Genomic DNA, 15,000 nt, shown 5'->3' with positions numbered 1-15,000 from the left:
AATCCCTGATTACATTTCTATTTATTCGCGGTGGTAGCCTGAAACGTTGTATTTTTAGAGACTAACTACCACTTAATTTCTTTAAAAAAGAAAAAAAAGCAAAACAAAACAAAAAACCTGGGTAATGCAGAACAGCAGTGAAGCCAGAAAAAAAGGTGTGCTTGTCACTGTGCATAAGAACTGTGATAAAATACGGTACTCACACCGGGTTAGTATATGGGAAAACACAACTCACAGTACAGAAAACATGGCTTATCAAGATATTACTGTGAATTTCAAGCTTCGGACTTTTCACCTCAATTCTGTATTCAGGCCACTGGAACATTCCCACTGAAGTCCTTGGCAGGTGTTAGGCATGAACAATTAATTGCACCTTTTTAAAAAACTGTGTAATTAGCCCTGAACTAAGGGACGACTAGATAATGCCAGAGCCCAAGTTCAAAGTTCATCCCAGGCTGCCCTAGAAAATAACCTGTAGGCCACAGTCCCCAGCAGGTCCCATGCTGCTGTAGTTTCTCCATCAAAAGACGAGGAGACCCCAAACAGAAGCCTCTTTGGAATAGAGTTTAAAAAGAAAATTGTGATGGGGTCTAACTGTGCTGCTTAGGCTAGTCTGTTAACTCCTGGGTTCAAATGATGAGATACCTCCACCTTCTGAGTGCTGAGACTACAGGTATGTGCCACTACAGCTGGCTCTGGGGACTTTGTAAGTCACATTAAGTTGGTCAGTTCTGTTTATCCAATGATCCACAAGCACCTCAAAAGTTTTCAGCATTACATTTGATAAGTGGTATGCACAATTCCTCCAAAGATATCAGCATTTGTATCTTAGCCTTTAGCAAGAAGTCGTACTTAATACAGTAATCAGGAAAAATCTTATTAAGACAAAGAAAAAACAAACCCAAAGCTACTTAGAATGTATATGTTGTTAAATCACTTACTTATGTGTATAGTTGCTACTTACAAAAGTGATACCAGAAAAACGTGTATCAGAAATACAGGGAGAACAGAATGGCTATAGCCTTAGACAACACACCAAGACAAAGCATGTGCTTATGAAAAAGGATTCCAACAGGTCAGCCTTCCGGTTTCCCATCAGCAGTTGGAGCTGTCTGTCTCTCTCATTTTTTCAACGCTGTCTTCTTTGTATTCTGGTTCAATTTCGCCTTCCTCTTCCTTACATTGAGTTGGATCTTTTGCAGTGACCTGGTCTTTGGTTTGGGATTCACGTGTAGAAACGGGATCTAAAACTACAACTGGTTCAGCTTGTTTTTCACCGCCAAAGCATCTTCTCCTGTATCCGCCATTACTGGGAGGCCTATGGGATAGAAAGTTAAATGGGAAAAATAAAAGGCAGACATAGAAAACATGTCTTTCCTATTCCTGGATTCAGACCAAATTGAAAAAAAAAAAAAATTCTGCGATATTCTAAGTCTAATCAACATGCATGTAGTAGTCTTTGAGATGCCAGCCATTAAAAAAATAATAATAATAAAGCTATCAGATTACATGTTAGGAGCGCAAGGCCAAGTGAGGGAAGGCAGGAAAAGTTAAAGCGATTAAGTACGGATGTGTTTTAAAAGCCAAATGTACCTACCTGCTTAATGGCTTGCTCCTCTCAGGAAGTACAAAGCCCATGGGTCCATTGTGTATCCCACCATTGCCCACGCCCTGATCCCTACCCCACAGCTCCCTCTCAGCTGGAAGGAGCCAGTCCAACCCCTTCCCCTCCTCTTGCTCCAGAGCAGCTGGCTGCAGCTTAGCTCTGAGACTTCATGGAGAGAGGATATGGCCCTCCCCCCCTCACTGATGGGACAGGTGAGGGCCGCAGCCAGCTGTGCCCACAGAGACCTGAGCTCAGGGAGGGGAGCAAGCGGGAGGTGGCAGAGTTCGGGGAATATGGTTTTTAAAAATAGGACAATCTGGGTTCTTGAGACATTTTCTTAATGAATTTCAGAGGTGGTTTGGGAGGCAGAGATCAAGAGAATTTTAATTTGAGGCCAGCCCAAGAAGAAAGTTCACAAGATCCCAGCTCAATCAACAAGCCAGACGTGATGGTAGGATTATAGTCCAAAGGTAGCCCTAGACAGAAACCCGAAATCCTACCCCCAAAAAAATAAAGTAATAAAAAAAGGAGGCAGGGGAGGCAAAGGCATGGCTCAAGTGGTAAGGAACCTATCCAGCAAGCACCAGCCTCTGAGTTCAAATCCTGTAACTGAAAAACTATGGCCAGAAGCTACTAAGGAGAAAGCCCTGGGCTGCTGTTACCCGGAGATTGAGCACAGAGCTAGGGCTCTATAGAATGTTCTGGGCCTCTTGGCTGGCTCTAGGACCAGGCTTTCTTTAAGCCTCAGAGATGAGACTGCCTGGGCAACAGAACCTTGCTCTCCTGCTCCTGATGGGTACAGCGCTTCTGAGCTGCTGGCTGGCCCCGCCCCAGGAGTGGCTTCCACTACCCCTGACCGCTAAGCAGGCTAGATGGGCCTGTGAACTTTTTCACCTTGTTCATTTCTCTTGCTAGGCTTACCACTGTCAACTGCTTCCTGTCTTCTGACAGCATGCAAGCATCCACGAGGCAGCAATCTTTTCTCATTCACAACTCTATCCCCAACAGAGCACGGACTGTTTGTAAAAGAGCCCAATGATCAAATACTAACAAACTGAGAATAGCTTAGAATGAACAGGAGAAGCCAAAGCATTTGGTGTGAGCACGTCTGGAGGTCTCTTATATCCAAAACCACAGAGGAAGTGGTCAACTCCTAGAAAGTGTCCTGTATGACCCAGGTGAAGTCCAAACCACTAAATGCAAACACAGCACTTCACTTTCTGAACTGTGCTACAAGCTCAGTCCACATGCTTAGAAGTTGTTTTCAGACTATCAGGTCCTATCAACTTGGGGACATGGCCATCGTGGTGTGTGTGTGTGTGTGTGTGTGTGTGTGCGTGCGCGCGCTGTCTTCCTTGAGGTAAGAAAAGTAAGGAGACCTGGGTGCTTATACTGTAATAAAGATGGTGCCAGTGTGTCTTCACTAGAAAGCATTATCACACTGTCTATCTGCCCTGGCCAAAGAACCACTTAGCCATCTGCTACTGAACTAGGGGTTAGGTATGAGGTGTGGGATCCCCAAGGGTACCTTTTATCATGTTCTGTGGCTCCAGTAACAACTGAAAGTCTGTCATCAGAGAAACAGAGCCAGAAGACTCAGAAAGAAAGGACCCTGGGTGCTGGAGGGTAAGACCAGGCTGCCCCTGCGCCTGAGGCTGGGCCTGAAGACCATTGTTCTGCAGCTGAAAGGGAAGGTGGTCTTAAAGTGGCAGAGACTGATGACAAACCAGAGCTGCTTTGTCTATCCCCCACAAGTACCAATCCTCACCATGCATATGACCTGTGAGATCAGCTGGAGCTGTCCACCCATTGCTGTAAATGCACCTGATCTGGGATGGGGAGAAGCTAGAGGACATGGGAGAAGCTGGAGAACAGCAGGCCGGCCACTGCCACATGCCAATTAGGCCAGTCTGCATGTCAGCATTGCCGTGCAGGAGCTGTAACAAAATCTGCCCTGCCACTCATGACTTTTTTAAAGGATGATGACTTCACTTCTGCCTTCTATATCACATGCAAATTTCTCCTGGGGGTAATTGGAAACAAATATGTGAGAGAATTCTAGGAAGTGAAGCTGCAGCCTTGCTTAGGTTTCTGGGAAAAGCCATGTGGAAATCTGCAGGCCAAGTTCAGGCAGCTTTACCAGCTGGAGTCTTGAGCCCTTGATCGTGTAAGCCAGCCAGTCTGCAGAAAGCATGCAAAAGATGTCTTTGTTTCATTCTGCCATTGGGAGTCAGCAACGTCCATCAAGCCATACCAACCTGGTCACTGGTGCAACTATGAAGAATGTTTCATGCCCCTGAGTGTGGGCAGGTGAAGGGCGGTGAGCGTGTCCTAGAAAAAGCTGTCTTCATCAGTGTTTGGCAGGGTCCAAGCACCTCCAGGAAGTGCTCTCCGCGCTTTGTAACAGCAATGAACAGGTTGAGTGAACTGAAAACTCAGAAACTGTACTGTCAGATGACACTGTCCTGGAATCATCTCAAAGCCCAAAAAACAGTCTTCCTGAATTAAGCTGCTCAGCTGCAGATTCAACTATTCTGTCCCTTGCAGGCCCATGTCGTGTCAACAGGAGCCCCCTGGCTAACTCTCAGGCCTGAGGATGACCACAGATACGCAAATAAAAGTCAGTCTGCATAAAAAGTCATGGCAATCCTTCCCCTACATGCAGCAAAATCTGCCAAATAAAACTGAAATGTTACAAGTGGCAAGAAGTGAGACTAGAATTCTAGAACACTCAGGCTTGAAGAGATCTCCAATGTGTACTGGTCTAACCCCTTCATTGGTCAGAAGAAGACTCCAGGAGAGATGAAATGGCTGGATCGACAGCACAAAACCTAAACAGCAAATACAGAACACACTGTGGAATCCTGATCTCCTAGCCAAAGCTTTTTCCTTGTAAGTCATTTATGATCCACTCAAATATATATTCTTCACAGGCTATTTTAGACCATATGCTCAAAGGTAATTTCAAGACAAAGAAACCAATAAGCAAAATGCTAGGACAAAATGTGCCAACCTACACTACTCTTCAGAGCCCAATGCCCAGGTACAATGTAGGCGCCCTTTTAGAAAGCAGCTACTGTTCCCCAACTGCAGGAGAACCAGAAGGTGGGGCTGTAGCAGGTGGGACCCCCCGCTGGGTGAAAGGAAAGAGCTGACTCCCAACTATACTGGTTCCGGAAAGTATGAGAACAATTGCCAATGGTTCCACCACTGCAGAACTTGATAAAGGGATTCAGAGATTTCTCAGACTATGTCACAAGAGACTAAAGTGCACCATTCGGATTTTTAAAAAGCACATCATTGTTTGCATTCAATGAAATTCCTTTCAAAATCAACTTTCCACATCCCAATTATATTCAACAACATTCTAGCTAACATTTCGGCTGCAATTCAAATTAACTAATGCTCCAAAGAGCCCTAATCGACATGGTTCTGAGCTCAATTGAATACAATCAAAGCTCATGAAATGAAGGGGGACATGCTTATTTCATGCAAATTCTGCATATCACTCAAGCTTAATTTTACTGATAATATAAAGGTGGGACATTTTGAACATTACAGTGAATGAAACTTTTAAGCAGTGAGAGTTATTTTATAAAATGCTACCTCTGAAAAGCGGATTGCCAAACAGTATAAAAATGGTTTGAGGCATAAATGCCAAGTTCATTTCTATTTCACTTCTGAGGTAACTATCTTTCAAATCGCAACAGCTGGACTATTTAACACAATCTGGTGAATCAAAGTACAGCTCTTCTCTGGTCTCCCAGTGGGACGTCTGCATTAGTCTGTGGCAGCCGTCCAACAAATGACGCACAGCCGGACGGTCTGAACTCTGTTTCATTTACAATAAAAATGGATAAAAAAAACCCCACAATCGTATTTACCACCTTCAAGGACAGAAAACGGAAAGATTTAAATTTGTCTTTACAAAGTAGTTTCCTGGGAAATATCCAAAGAGGAAGTCAGCTTTCTATTTTCCCCAGTGTAAAAATAAGTCCTTTCCCCCCACCCCTCCAAACCCTTTTACACAGTCCCTACAACAGCTAAGGGAACGTGATATTCAGCAGAGATAACATTTATTCTTTCTGAAATTCTGCTTTTCAGAGCTTTGAACACACTCATCCAAAACTTCACAAAACGAAGTTTGCAACATAAGCTTGAGACTTTTATATCATGGCTATTTTATATATTTTTTTAAGTATAAGCAGAGCCAGAACAAAGCTTTTGAGGCTGGGGCTGCACTTTTCTTAACAATCCATTTTAACTCAAGGAATATGCTAGTTTGTTCATATGAGTTCGCTTTCCTTGATGGAAATTTTTTTGATGATTAAAAAACTAACATTATTAGAGAGAACATGGCCATATTTGGAAATCTGACATTGGTCTCTAGCTCTCAGGATTAACCAGAGTTTCTTTTATCATAGGTAACAAAGGCTGGGCAAAGACCTTGCATCCCAGCTCAGCAGTATTTCCTTTAGTTTTATAACTGCTGCCCAGGCAGCCGGGGGCACAGCTAACATCCCAGCCCACAGTGCACGGTGCATACTATGAGGCCAAAGCCAGTGCAAGCATCTTTATTCCACTAGTGTAAGCCAGACTGGGGACATTTACTCAATCTGAAGCAGGAAAACCTCCACACCAGCAAAAAACACTGCTGATAATGTATGAAATAGCTCATACTTTTCTTACTTTCTGGCTTTTTGTAATTTTGTACAACTTTACATCATGAAAATGTCATACAGATCTAAGCAAAAAAAAAAACCCAGGTGTTATTATATTTACAAGAATTATGTTGAGAATAAAAGTTACCATACATAATACTGGTTCTTTTAAAGAAAAAAAAGGGGGGAGGGGCTGCCAGGTACAAAATGCTCACATTTTTCAGGCTGCAATTTGGCAAGATATATTTTAAGGTTTTTTTCTTTTTCAATTAACTGCATTAAGTACATCAAACACTAGTTAAATGGAAGTCACAAGGAACTCACTGGCCATTTTTCATATTTTTTTCTGACATGATAAAAGTAATTTCAAGTGAAATGTAGAAATGTGTTTATCAGGTTTCAGAAGTTTGATCTTTTTAGCCTGATCTGTGAAATGGCTTTTACCTTCTAGTGAGTTTCTTCTTTTGAATAAAACAAAAACCTCCACTCCACTCTGCACAAATAAAAAAATACAAAAACTGCAAAGACAACGGAAAAACAGGGGAAAAAAGCCCTACAAAGCTCCAAAAGCAATTCGCAGAAATGATGTATTTTATGCCAAGTTTTGTAAACTCAAAGACGCTTAGCAACTGCAAGCACCTGTTAAAAGAGACAATTAATTCTCTGAAGCATGGAGAATTACTCAGTGGCACATGCACAGTAATTTTAAGCTTTATTCAACAGCATTTTAGCAGTTGCTTTTCCTCTTGGTACAAGATAACCCTGAGCAATTAGTCTGGAAGAAGAAAGTTGCTGTCTGTCTGTATAGCTACCCAGACAGCTGTAAGGCAACACTGGCAGCCGATGTTTCTGGGAGGCAATCCTTAAGTTCTCCTCCTTGGTGGAGGGGAAGAAAAGATGAAGCTAAAGGGATCTCAACTTCCAGAGCATCCAGTTGTTCAGCTAATTTTGTTGTTAGAAGTTAATTGTCCATGTACAGGCACACAGGGAGAAGCATTGTAGTGGTGCTTTGCCGAACAGAGCTGTTTCCTGTAGTGTCCACACACAATTCAGCAGTACTAAGATTACAGTTGAGAGCAGAGTAAATCCTTTAATTGTATAAGAGCATCAGATTAAGCTGGACCATCCATGTGACTCATTGAGCTAGCTGGTAGTCTCTTCTTCCAAACAAATGTTTACTAAGAACACGGAGGGTGCTGCCCTCCCCACTTCCTGCCGTGGAGAGCAGACATACCGAAGACCCAGGAGAGAAAGAGTGACAGAGGAAGTGAGGAAGAATGGAGGGGTAGGAGCCAAGGAAGAAAACACACTCCTCCCACCACAGAAAACTGCCTTGGTCTCCACTGGATCAAAGCTGTCCTCCCAAACCTCTTAAGGAATGGTTACAGGGCCAACCACATACATTTCCTGCTGATACCAATGCTTGGCATAATCATTTTATGCCAAGTTCCTCTACAAGTAAGCTTAGGATTGCAATTTCTGTTAACTAACATACTTCAAAAGCTTGGGCTTTCTAGCTCCAACTGAAAAAGTTGAAAATTTTTCTTCTTTAGTTTTCCACTAATAATGAATTAAAACTGAAGAGATCAGGTAGAGGTCAAGTAATGATAAAAGTCAATCCGTTTTCACTAAAAACATGAAAGGCAATTAGAGTTGGGTTTTTTTTTTCCTTGTATGGAAATGTTTGACTGGTCACACCAACCAAGAGACATCTAAAATTTCTCTTTTTATCAACTACCCTTTGGTATTTTCAGTTAATGACCCAAACAAGATGACCTCGGGGCCAAAAGTCACATGTATTTAGAGATACTGTAGATCTAGAAATTAGATGCAAATTAAAATAAAAATGGTTTCACCGGAAATGGATATTTTTCTATTGAAACTGAAATCGTATAATTGCTATGTAGGTTTTTGTTTTTTAAATTCTTCTAGGGCAGAATGTGACCTGTGTTGACCCCTCAAACAAAAAAGCAAGCTAACTGCCTGTCTGATGATTCAAAAGGAAATTTAAGAGTTTGATAAAGCCTGCCATTTTGGGGGGGCATGGGGTTGAAGAGAAATATGATGGATTTGAAAAGCACTTAGTGAAGAGTCTCTGGCAATTGTGGCTTAAAAGGACTTCAAGAATGACCGAGAGAGGATGACAGGGACAGGAAATCACCACAAACCACACTATTACAGTAGTGCCCAAGCTCCGTTTCAAATGTGCTCTTCCTTTAGTAGTAAGGTATCAAATGAGAAATGGTCTTCTGTGACTACATTGCTGCCTGTAACTGTTTGGAGGATACACTCCTTCCCCAAAGTAACTAACAGCAAATGAAATTAATGAATATATAGATGCATAAAACCCAGTTCAGATAAGCAGGGCTATTTCCAGATGAAATGGAGTCAGAGTCAAAAGGCAAGATGGCCAGACTGTGAGACCCTCACTAGAGCCTCTGTCTGGTTTGGGAGGCAGATGCCTTCTCAGAACTGCTCAGCAGTTCTCCTTACCAATGGCCCCACTGTCTTGCCCTCCTGATCACAGAATCCGATATGAAGCACACATTTAAATGACTCAAATCAAGAACTGACCAAACATGGAGCTTTCTCAAAAAACAAAACAAAACAAAAAAAAAAACAAGGTACAGCATAAAGTGGATCCAATAATCAAATGTATTTGGGGCTTTCTAATCCAGTCATTAGAGTGAGATATTCAAGAGTTTTGACTTCTGGGAATAAAGTACTGGTTCAGTATGTTTGAAGCATCCAAAAACATTTTTTTAAATGTGTAAATGACACTTATATTGAAGACTAGAGTGGCTTAGGCTATGTTCTGATAAGCTAACTTCCAAATTTTATTCTAAAGTATACCCTTTTATTAGAAAAACAATAAAACAACCTCTTCCCAATTATTAAGACTGTTTTGCTCATTTGGGCTGGCTCTCCTTTTCATGGTTTTCCTGGGTAATATCTTCTCCACTTGGCAAGAAACCAACACCTTCTTGGGAAGAGGATGCAACCTGGGGAGAGATGATGCAACCTGAGGCTGTGCAGACTGTGCAGAGTAGGGCTGATGGAGTGACTTAAGCACACAATTGCTGCCTCCCTGTGACCCTTTTCTCTTCTCTTCCTTAAGTTCTCCATACACTATGTGCAGTATGCTATCATTTAGAAAGTCTAGGCTGTGGACATAGATCTGAACATTTCCACTGAAATCTAACCCAACTATCAGGAATATAATTATAAGGAATAAAGTTGTTTGTGTCAATGAGCCTCCGTTTTCTCATCTGTAAAAAGGGGATAATGTTCAATCCATAGATTTTGGAGAACTAAAATCATAGAAGACAGGTGTGGTGGTACACACCTGTAATCTCAGCTACGTGGGAGGTAGAGATCAGGAGGGGGTGATTATAGGCTAACCCAGACAGGAAGTTAGCAATATTTCATTTTAAAAGAACAAGCTGGATATGGTGGTTCAGGATTGTGGTTTGAGGCTGTTCCTGGGCAAAAAAGAAAGATCTTATCCCAAAAATAACTACAGTAAAAAACCACAATAACAAAAAACAGCAACAGCCAAAAAAAACACCCCCCCAAAATACAAAAACCCCAAAAGGTTGGGCTGTGGTTCAAGTGATAGGGCATCTGTCTAGCAAGCACCACATCCTGAGGTCAACCCTAGTACCACGAAGTACACTCTCACACAAATGTAGTACATGCACGCACGTGTGCACACACACACACATACACACAAATACCTGCTTAATAAATGTTAGTGAAATGTAATAAAAACAACACAATACCATGGAAACAAGCTATAAAATAATGACCTCCCCTGTCAAAACTGGAAAATGGTTCTCTTACCAACAGCAGTCAACATACCTACTCAGCCTACTGCAATTTCAGTCCATTTCCTCTTAGATGCAAATTAGGTTATTATGACTATAGATTGCTAAAGACTAAGAGAAAATATTAAATGGAATAATAAATGGAATATCGCAGGCTTCTTCTAAAATAATGGTTTCTTGGTTTACTATACTAATATGAATAAAAATGATTAGATGTATGCATGTTGTTGATAACAGAATTCATGTATTTCAGGTACTCTGCTTAGGATTAAAATGGAAGACAGGATTAACCCACAGGCAAGTGTACTGGCCTTCCTTATTTATTGCTCAACACAACTGCTTCACAGACAGATGTAGACAAGGCTATGTAACAACAGTGGAAGAAGAAAGGCCAGGGCCAACCAGCTGGTGCTTGACTGTACAGCATGGTGTTCTTTCTGGACATGTGGTTGGAGCCTATCAAGTATCTATGGCACCCCAAAGGTGGCAAACTGACAGTTATTTCCAAAAATCGAAGCCACTTTTAAAAAGCCAAAGCCACTTGAAAACATGTTGGACATATAGACTAATTAAAATGAGTCACATCATTTGCTGATGCAAATGAGCCCTAATACCAAGTCTCTTACAGAACCAGCAGACTGGCTTGGAAGCAGTCTTACCTTTTCATCCTCTTTCTCTTCCCCAGAAATAAACAGAAAAGACGGCATGTTTACTTCCTCTGTGACCCACTGTCTCTAACAGAAGGGTGACAGAGCTGACCCAAGTCCTGAGAGTACTACTCAGAATGACAAACCCTCTTCATGGGAACATAGAAATTTCCATGTATTAAAAAAATCATCATGTTACATTTCTGGGTTTGTTTTATGATACATCTATGAAGTACTGAAAGACATATTATAGGTTGAAAACATGTACTTAACCTCTTTTTCTTTATCCTGTGAACATTTTTACCAAGTGATCTTATTTGTTAGGAATTATTGGGGCCGAAAGAGACTGAGGAGAGTGCCTTATCTATTTGCCTCCATTTCAGATAAGAAACACAACAAAGAGAAAACAAAACAGACAAAAGACTTGGTTGAATTAATCTTGGATTTCACCTCAACTTTGGTCTTTGAGTGTTCTCTCAGCAATATAGTTTGAACATAAGGTAATAATTTATTAAAATACTTTATAAATGTTACTTAATTTAGGTGATAATCCTATAAGGTAGTAGGTATTGCTATACTCTATTTGTGTTTGAGAAAACTAGCTCATAGATTAAACAACTTGGAGGAGTCATGATAACAATAAATAGATCCAAGTCCTGAATCCCTAGGCAATCTAAGTGTAAAGCTCAAGTCTTGAAATAACCAGATGCTCCTTCCCACTCATGCAGTTGTGGAAAGGGGCAGGTTTGGCAAGCCACTGCTGGGGTTGTAGGACAGGAATATTAGAAATAAATTCAAAGACAGCTTATATAGGGGCTGGGAAGGTGGCTCAGTGGTAGAGCGCTTGCCTTGCATGCCTGAGGCTCTGGGTTCGATTCCTCAGCACCACATAAGCAAAAAGAAAAAAGCCGGAAGTGGCGCTGTGGCTCAAGTGGTAAAGCGCTAGCCTTGAGCTGAAGAGCTGAGGGACAGTGCCCAGGCCCAGAGTTCAGGCCCCATGACTGGACCCAAAAAAAAAAAAAAAAAAGACAGCTTATATATGCAATAATGTCCACTGCTTTCAATGACTGGTCTCTATTCAAAGGGCTAGCATTTGCTGCCCTTAAAAGTTCTATAAATTGCTCTATCTTGACCTACAGGAGGGGTGACTAAATTTAGTTATTAACTCCCTCCCCCTGCCTGGGGGCTTTCATAAATTAAGATACAAACCATTCTTGTATCTGATCCTCTGCAATACTTGGTTAGTCTACTTTGGGGGCACTACAGCTATTTGAAAGTATTATGATTGTTTTCTTTAACAATTCTACAATGTAAAATTTTCACTTTTTTGTATTGATCATCCTACCCATTGATTATCTTGATTCAAGGACTCTTACTGCACTTTAATATTAGCAGAACAACACAGATCAACAGGAAAGAGCACAAAGGCAAAATGCAGGATCACACAGTCTTATTTGCTTTGGCTCACTCTTTATCTTTCTCAGCATAAAAGGAGATTATAACCACAATTCTTGTATGAACTACTGCCAATCAGAATTAACAAGATTCAAATTCACTATGATTTGAGACATTATAAGTAACAGGATGCAAGTATTTTTAAGGCTATTATTAAAGTAGAACAGTGACTTATACTTCCCCAAGCCCTGATTATCTTTTCTTTTGTGTTAAGGGAGGGGGAGGAGAGGGGAAGAAAGAAAGGAAAGGAGAAGGGAAAGAGGGAGGGAAGGAGAGAGAGAGAAGAAAAGGCAGGGAAAGAAACTTGCTTTGCTTATGCAGGTGACATTATTTTTTTTTATTAATTCTTTTAATTATTAAAAATGTCCTTTTTCCTCTTGGAAGTTCCCTAGAAAAATGAACTAATATATTTCTGAATTTATAGTTTATGGACAATAATTACTCAAGTATATGGATTGCACAGGTTAATTTCAGAAGTTTATTGAAAGGAAAAGAATTGTCAAGGGATAGCTTGGAAAGTTATTTATGATTAAGACATCATGAAGAAACATTATTCTATGTTCACATTTACAACCTTTCTGGTGGGTTAGCCATCTTTTGAGCCTATCTGAACCAGTTCAGTGGACATTACTGAATCTTGTGTTATACCTAGGTTTTTTCCCTCAGAGCTCTATTAACTGTCTCGAGTAGGTACAAAGGTAAAGAAGATAGACAAGACTGAGCTAAATGTAAATGATGGCTGTTTACAAAATCATGCCCTTGTAATCCTAGTGGAGACTGGTAAAACTGTGATTAGCCCGCACAGAAATATTTGAGAGACCCTATTTCATGTCATAGGTGGGTGCAGAGGTATATGCCTGTCATCCTAAGCTATGAGGGAGACTGTGATCAGGAGGATCACACTTATAGGCCAGCCCAAGCAGAAAAATCCACGAGACTCCATCTTGATGGCAGGAAGCTAGATATAGCATTGTATCCTTGCATCTCAGCAACATCAGGAACCCTAAAATAGGGGGATTATAGTCCAGACACATGCCTGGCAGGAAGCAATACTCTTATCTCAGAAGCAACCAGTGGAAAATGGGATTGAATACATACATACTTAGCAAGCATGAGGCCTTGAGTTCAAACCTCAGTACTAAAAAAACGAATAAATAAAAAAATCAACAAATATCTCTCCTAATTTGTGCTTGTGTATGACTGCTGAATGCTTAGAGAATGTTGGCTAGCTGAACAGTCTCATTAATTGATATCCACCATGTTACTGACAGTGAAAATGTGCTCATCTATTCATTTATTGTCAGCTGGCCACCTGGCAGGAAATGTCTCAGGTGTTTGAGAGACACCTATGAACAAAACAGATGAAAAATTTCTACCCTCATGGAGCTTCCATTCCCAGAGAGAGAAAAACAAATAACTGTAGGGAAGAAACAAAAATATAGTACAGTAGATGATGTATCAGAAATGGTAAACGCTGTGGAGTAGATGGAGGAATCAGAGCTCAGGAGAAGATGGTTACAACTTTATTCAGGGAGAGCACCTGGAGATTATGACATCAGAGCAAAGAACAGAGGAGCTGAGGGGTCAGTCAGCCAGGCAACCACAGGGAATACCAAAGTAGACAGAGAAAAAGGCACCAGCAAAGGGCCAACAGTGGAATCAGACTTGGTCAAGAAGGCCAAAGTAGAGGGAGGAAGGGAGGTGAAAACAGTGAGTGTGTGTCTATGTGTGTTGTCCACACATGCACACATATGTACACGGGGGCAATAACAGATGTGTTAGAGCCACTATGACTGGCATTCTCCCTTGACCTTGATTCCTGGTGAGAACTGGTCGTTCCATCTACTTGTAACACCATCATGGTTTTGCCATGGACAAAAATAGAGGGAGCAGCCAGGCTCCAGTGGTCCATGCCTGTTAGTCGTTAACTACTCAGGAGGCTGAGATATGAAGACTGTGGTTCAAAGCCAGGTGGGACTTTCAACTCTTACCTCCAATTAATCACCAGAAAACTGGATGTGGTGCTGTGGCTCAAAGTGGCAAAGCACTAGCCTTGAGCAAAAGAGCCCAGGGACAGGACCCAGGCCATGAGTTCAAGCCCGACAGCCAACAACAACAACAAAAAAAGAGGGAGTAACTACTAGAGCACCAAGATACTTCTTCAAAGGGAAAGAAGTATTGAACTTTCTTAATCACTGACCTGACATCCATGTGCTTTGCTAGCTCAGGTCTATAAGGGAGGATATATCGTCTCCTCCACTTTAATAGTATAACAGAGTGAATTTATTAGACCTGAAAAATCACCCTTGTCCCTTCTGGTAGCTAGGTCAGCTTCAGGGGAAATCGACAAATCACCAGATTTTTCACTTTTACAGTTCACAGATAACTGGGCTAAGTTCAACTTCTTTTACTCCATCAAAAAGCTAGGTGAAAACTTAAGAGGATGAAGTGTGCCTGTCTGGGGAGTGAATAGATACCCTGTATAGACGTGGAATTCTTGGATTCATTTGGCCTAGCTGTGCTTAAGAGATAAGACTTTCCAGAAAAGCATTCTTATTTCCTAACAGATTGTTGATGTACAAATCTATGGCACTGATTATTGCAGCTAAAAGAATGTCAAGAACTGAATAATCAAGCATTAAGTTACAAAGTTTAAAAGTTAATTCAGCAGCTCCCGGTACTTATATTAGTGCTTTAAGTAGATAAATTAAATTGAAATGTGTCTCTTAAGCAGTCATTGAACAAGCAAGATGAGAAATAAATTGAGCTTCACTTCGGCCTTTATGGCATCTAACAACTGTGTC

General features: G+C 41.2%; 1 protein-coding gene across 1 annotated transcript in view; it reads right to left on the bottom strand.

Moving 5' to 3' along the window:
- Positions 1–382: 382 nt before the first annotated feature.
- The window catches only part of Shtn1 (shootin 1), a 98,528-nt gene continuing 83,910 nt past the window's right edge, over positions 383–15,000 (bottom strand). Inside the window, exon 17 of the mRNA XM_042689124.1 lies at positions 383–1,318. Within this exon, the coding sequence (XP_042545058.1) occupies positions 1,096–1,318 (223 nt within the window). The 3' untranslated portion in view covers positions 383–1,095. The remainder of the gene's footprint in view (positions 1,319–15,000) is intronic.

Source organism: Dipodomys spectabilis, unplaced genomic scaffold, assembly GCF_019054845.1.
Source record: "Dipodomys spectabilis isolate Male_0828 unplaced genomic scaffold, ASM1905484v1 ptg000125l, whole genome shotgun sequence".
Taxonomy (NCBI): Eukaryota; Metazoa; Chordata; class Mammalia; order Rodentia; family Heteromyidae; genus Dipodomys; species Dipodomys spectabilis.
Note: the sequence above shows the minus strand (reverse complement) of the source record. Positions and strands in the feature narration are given on the sequence as shown.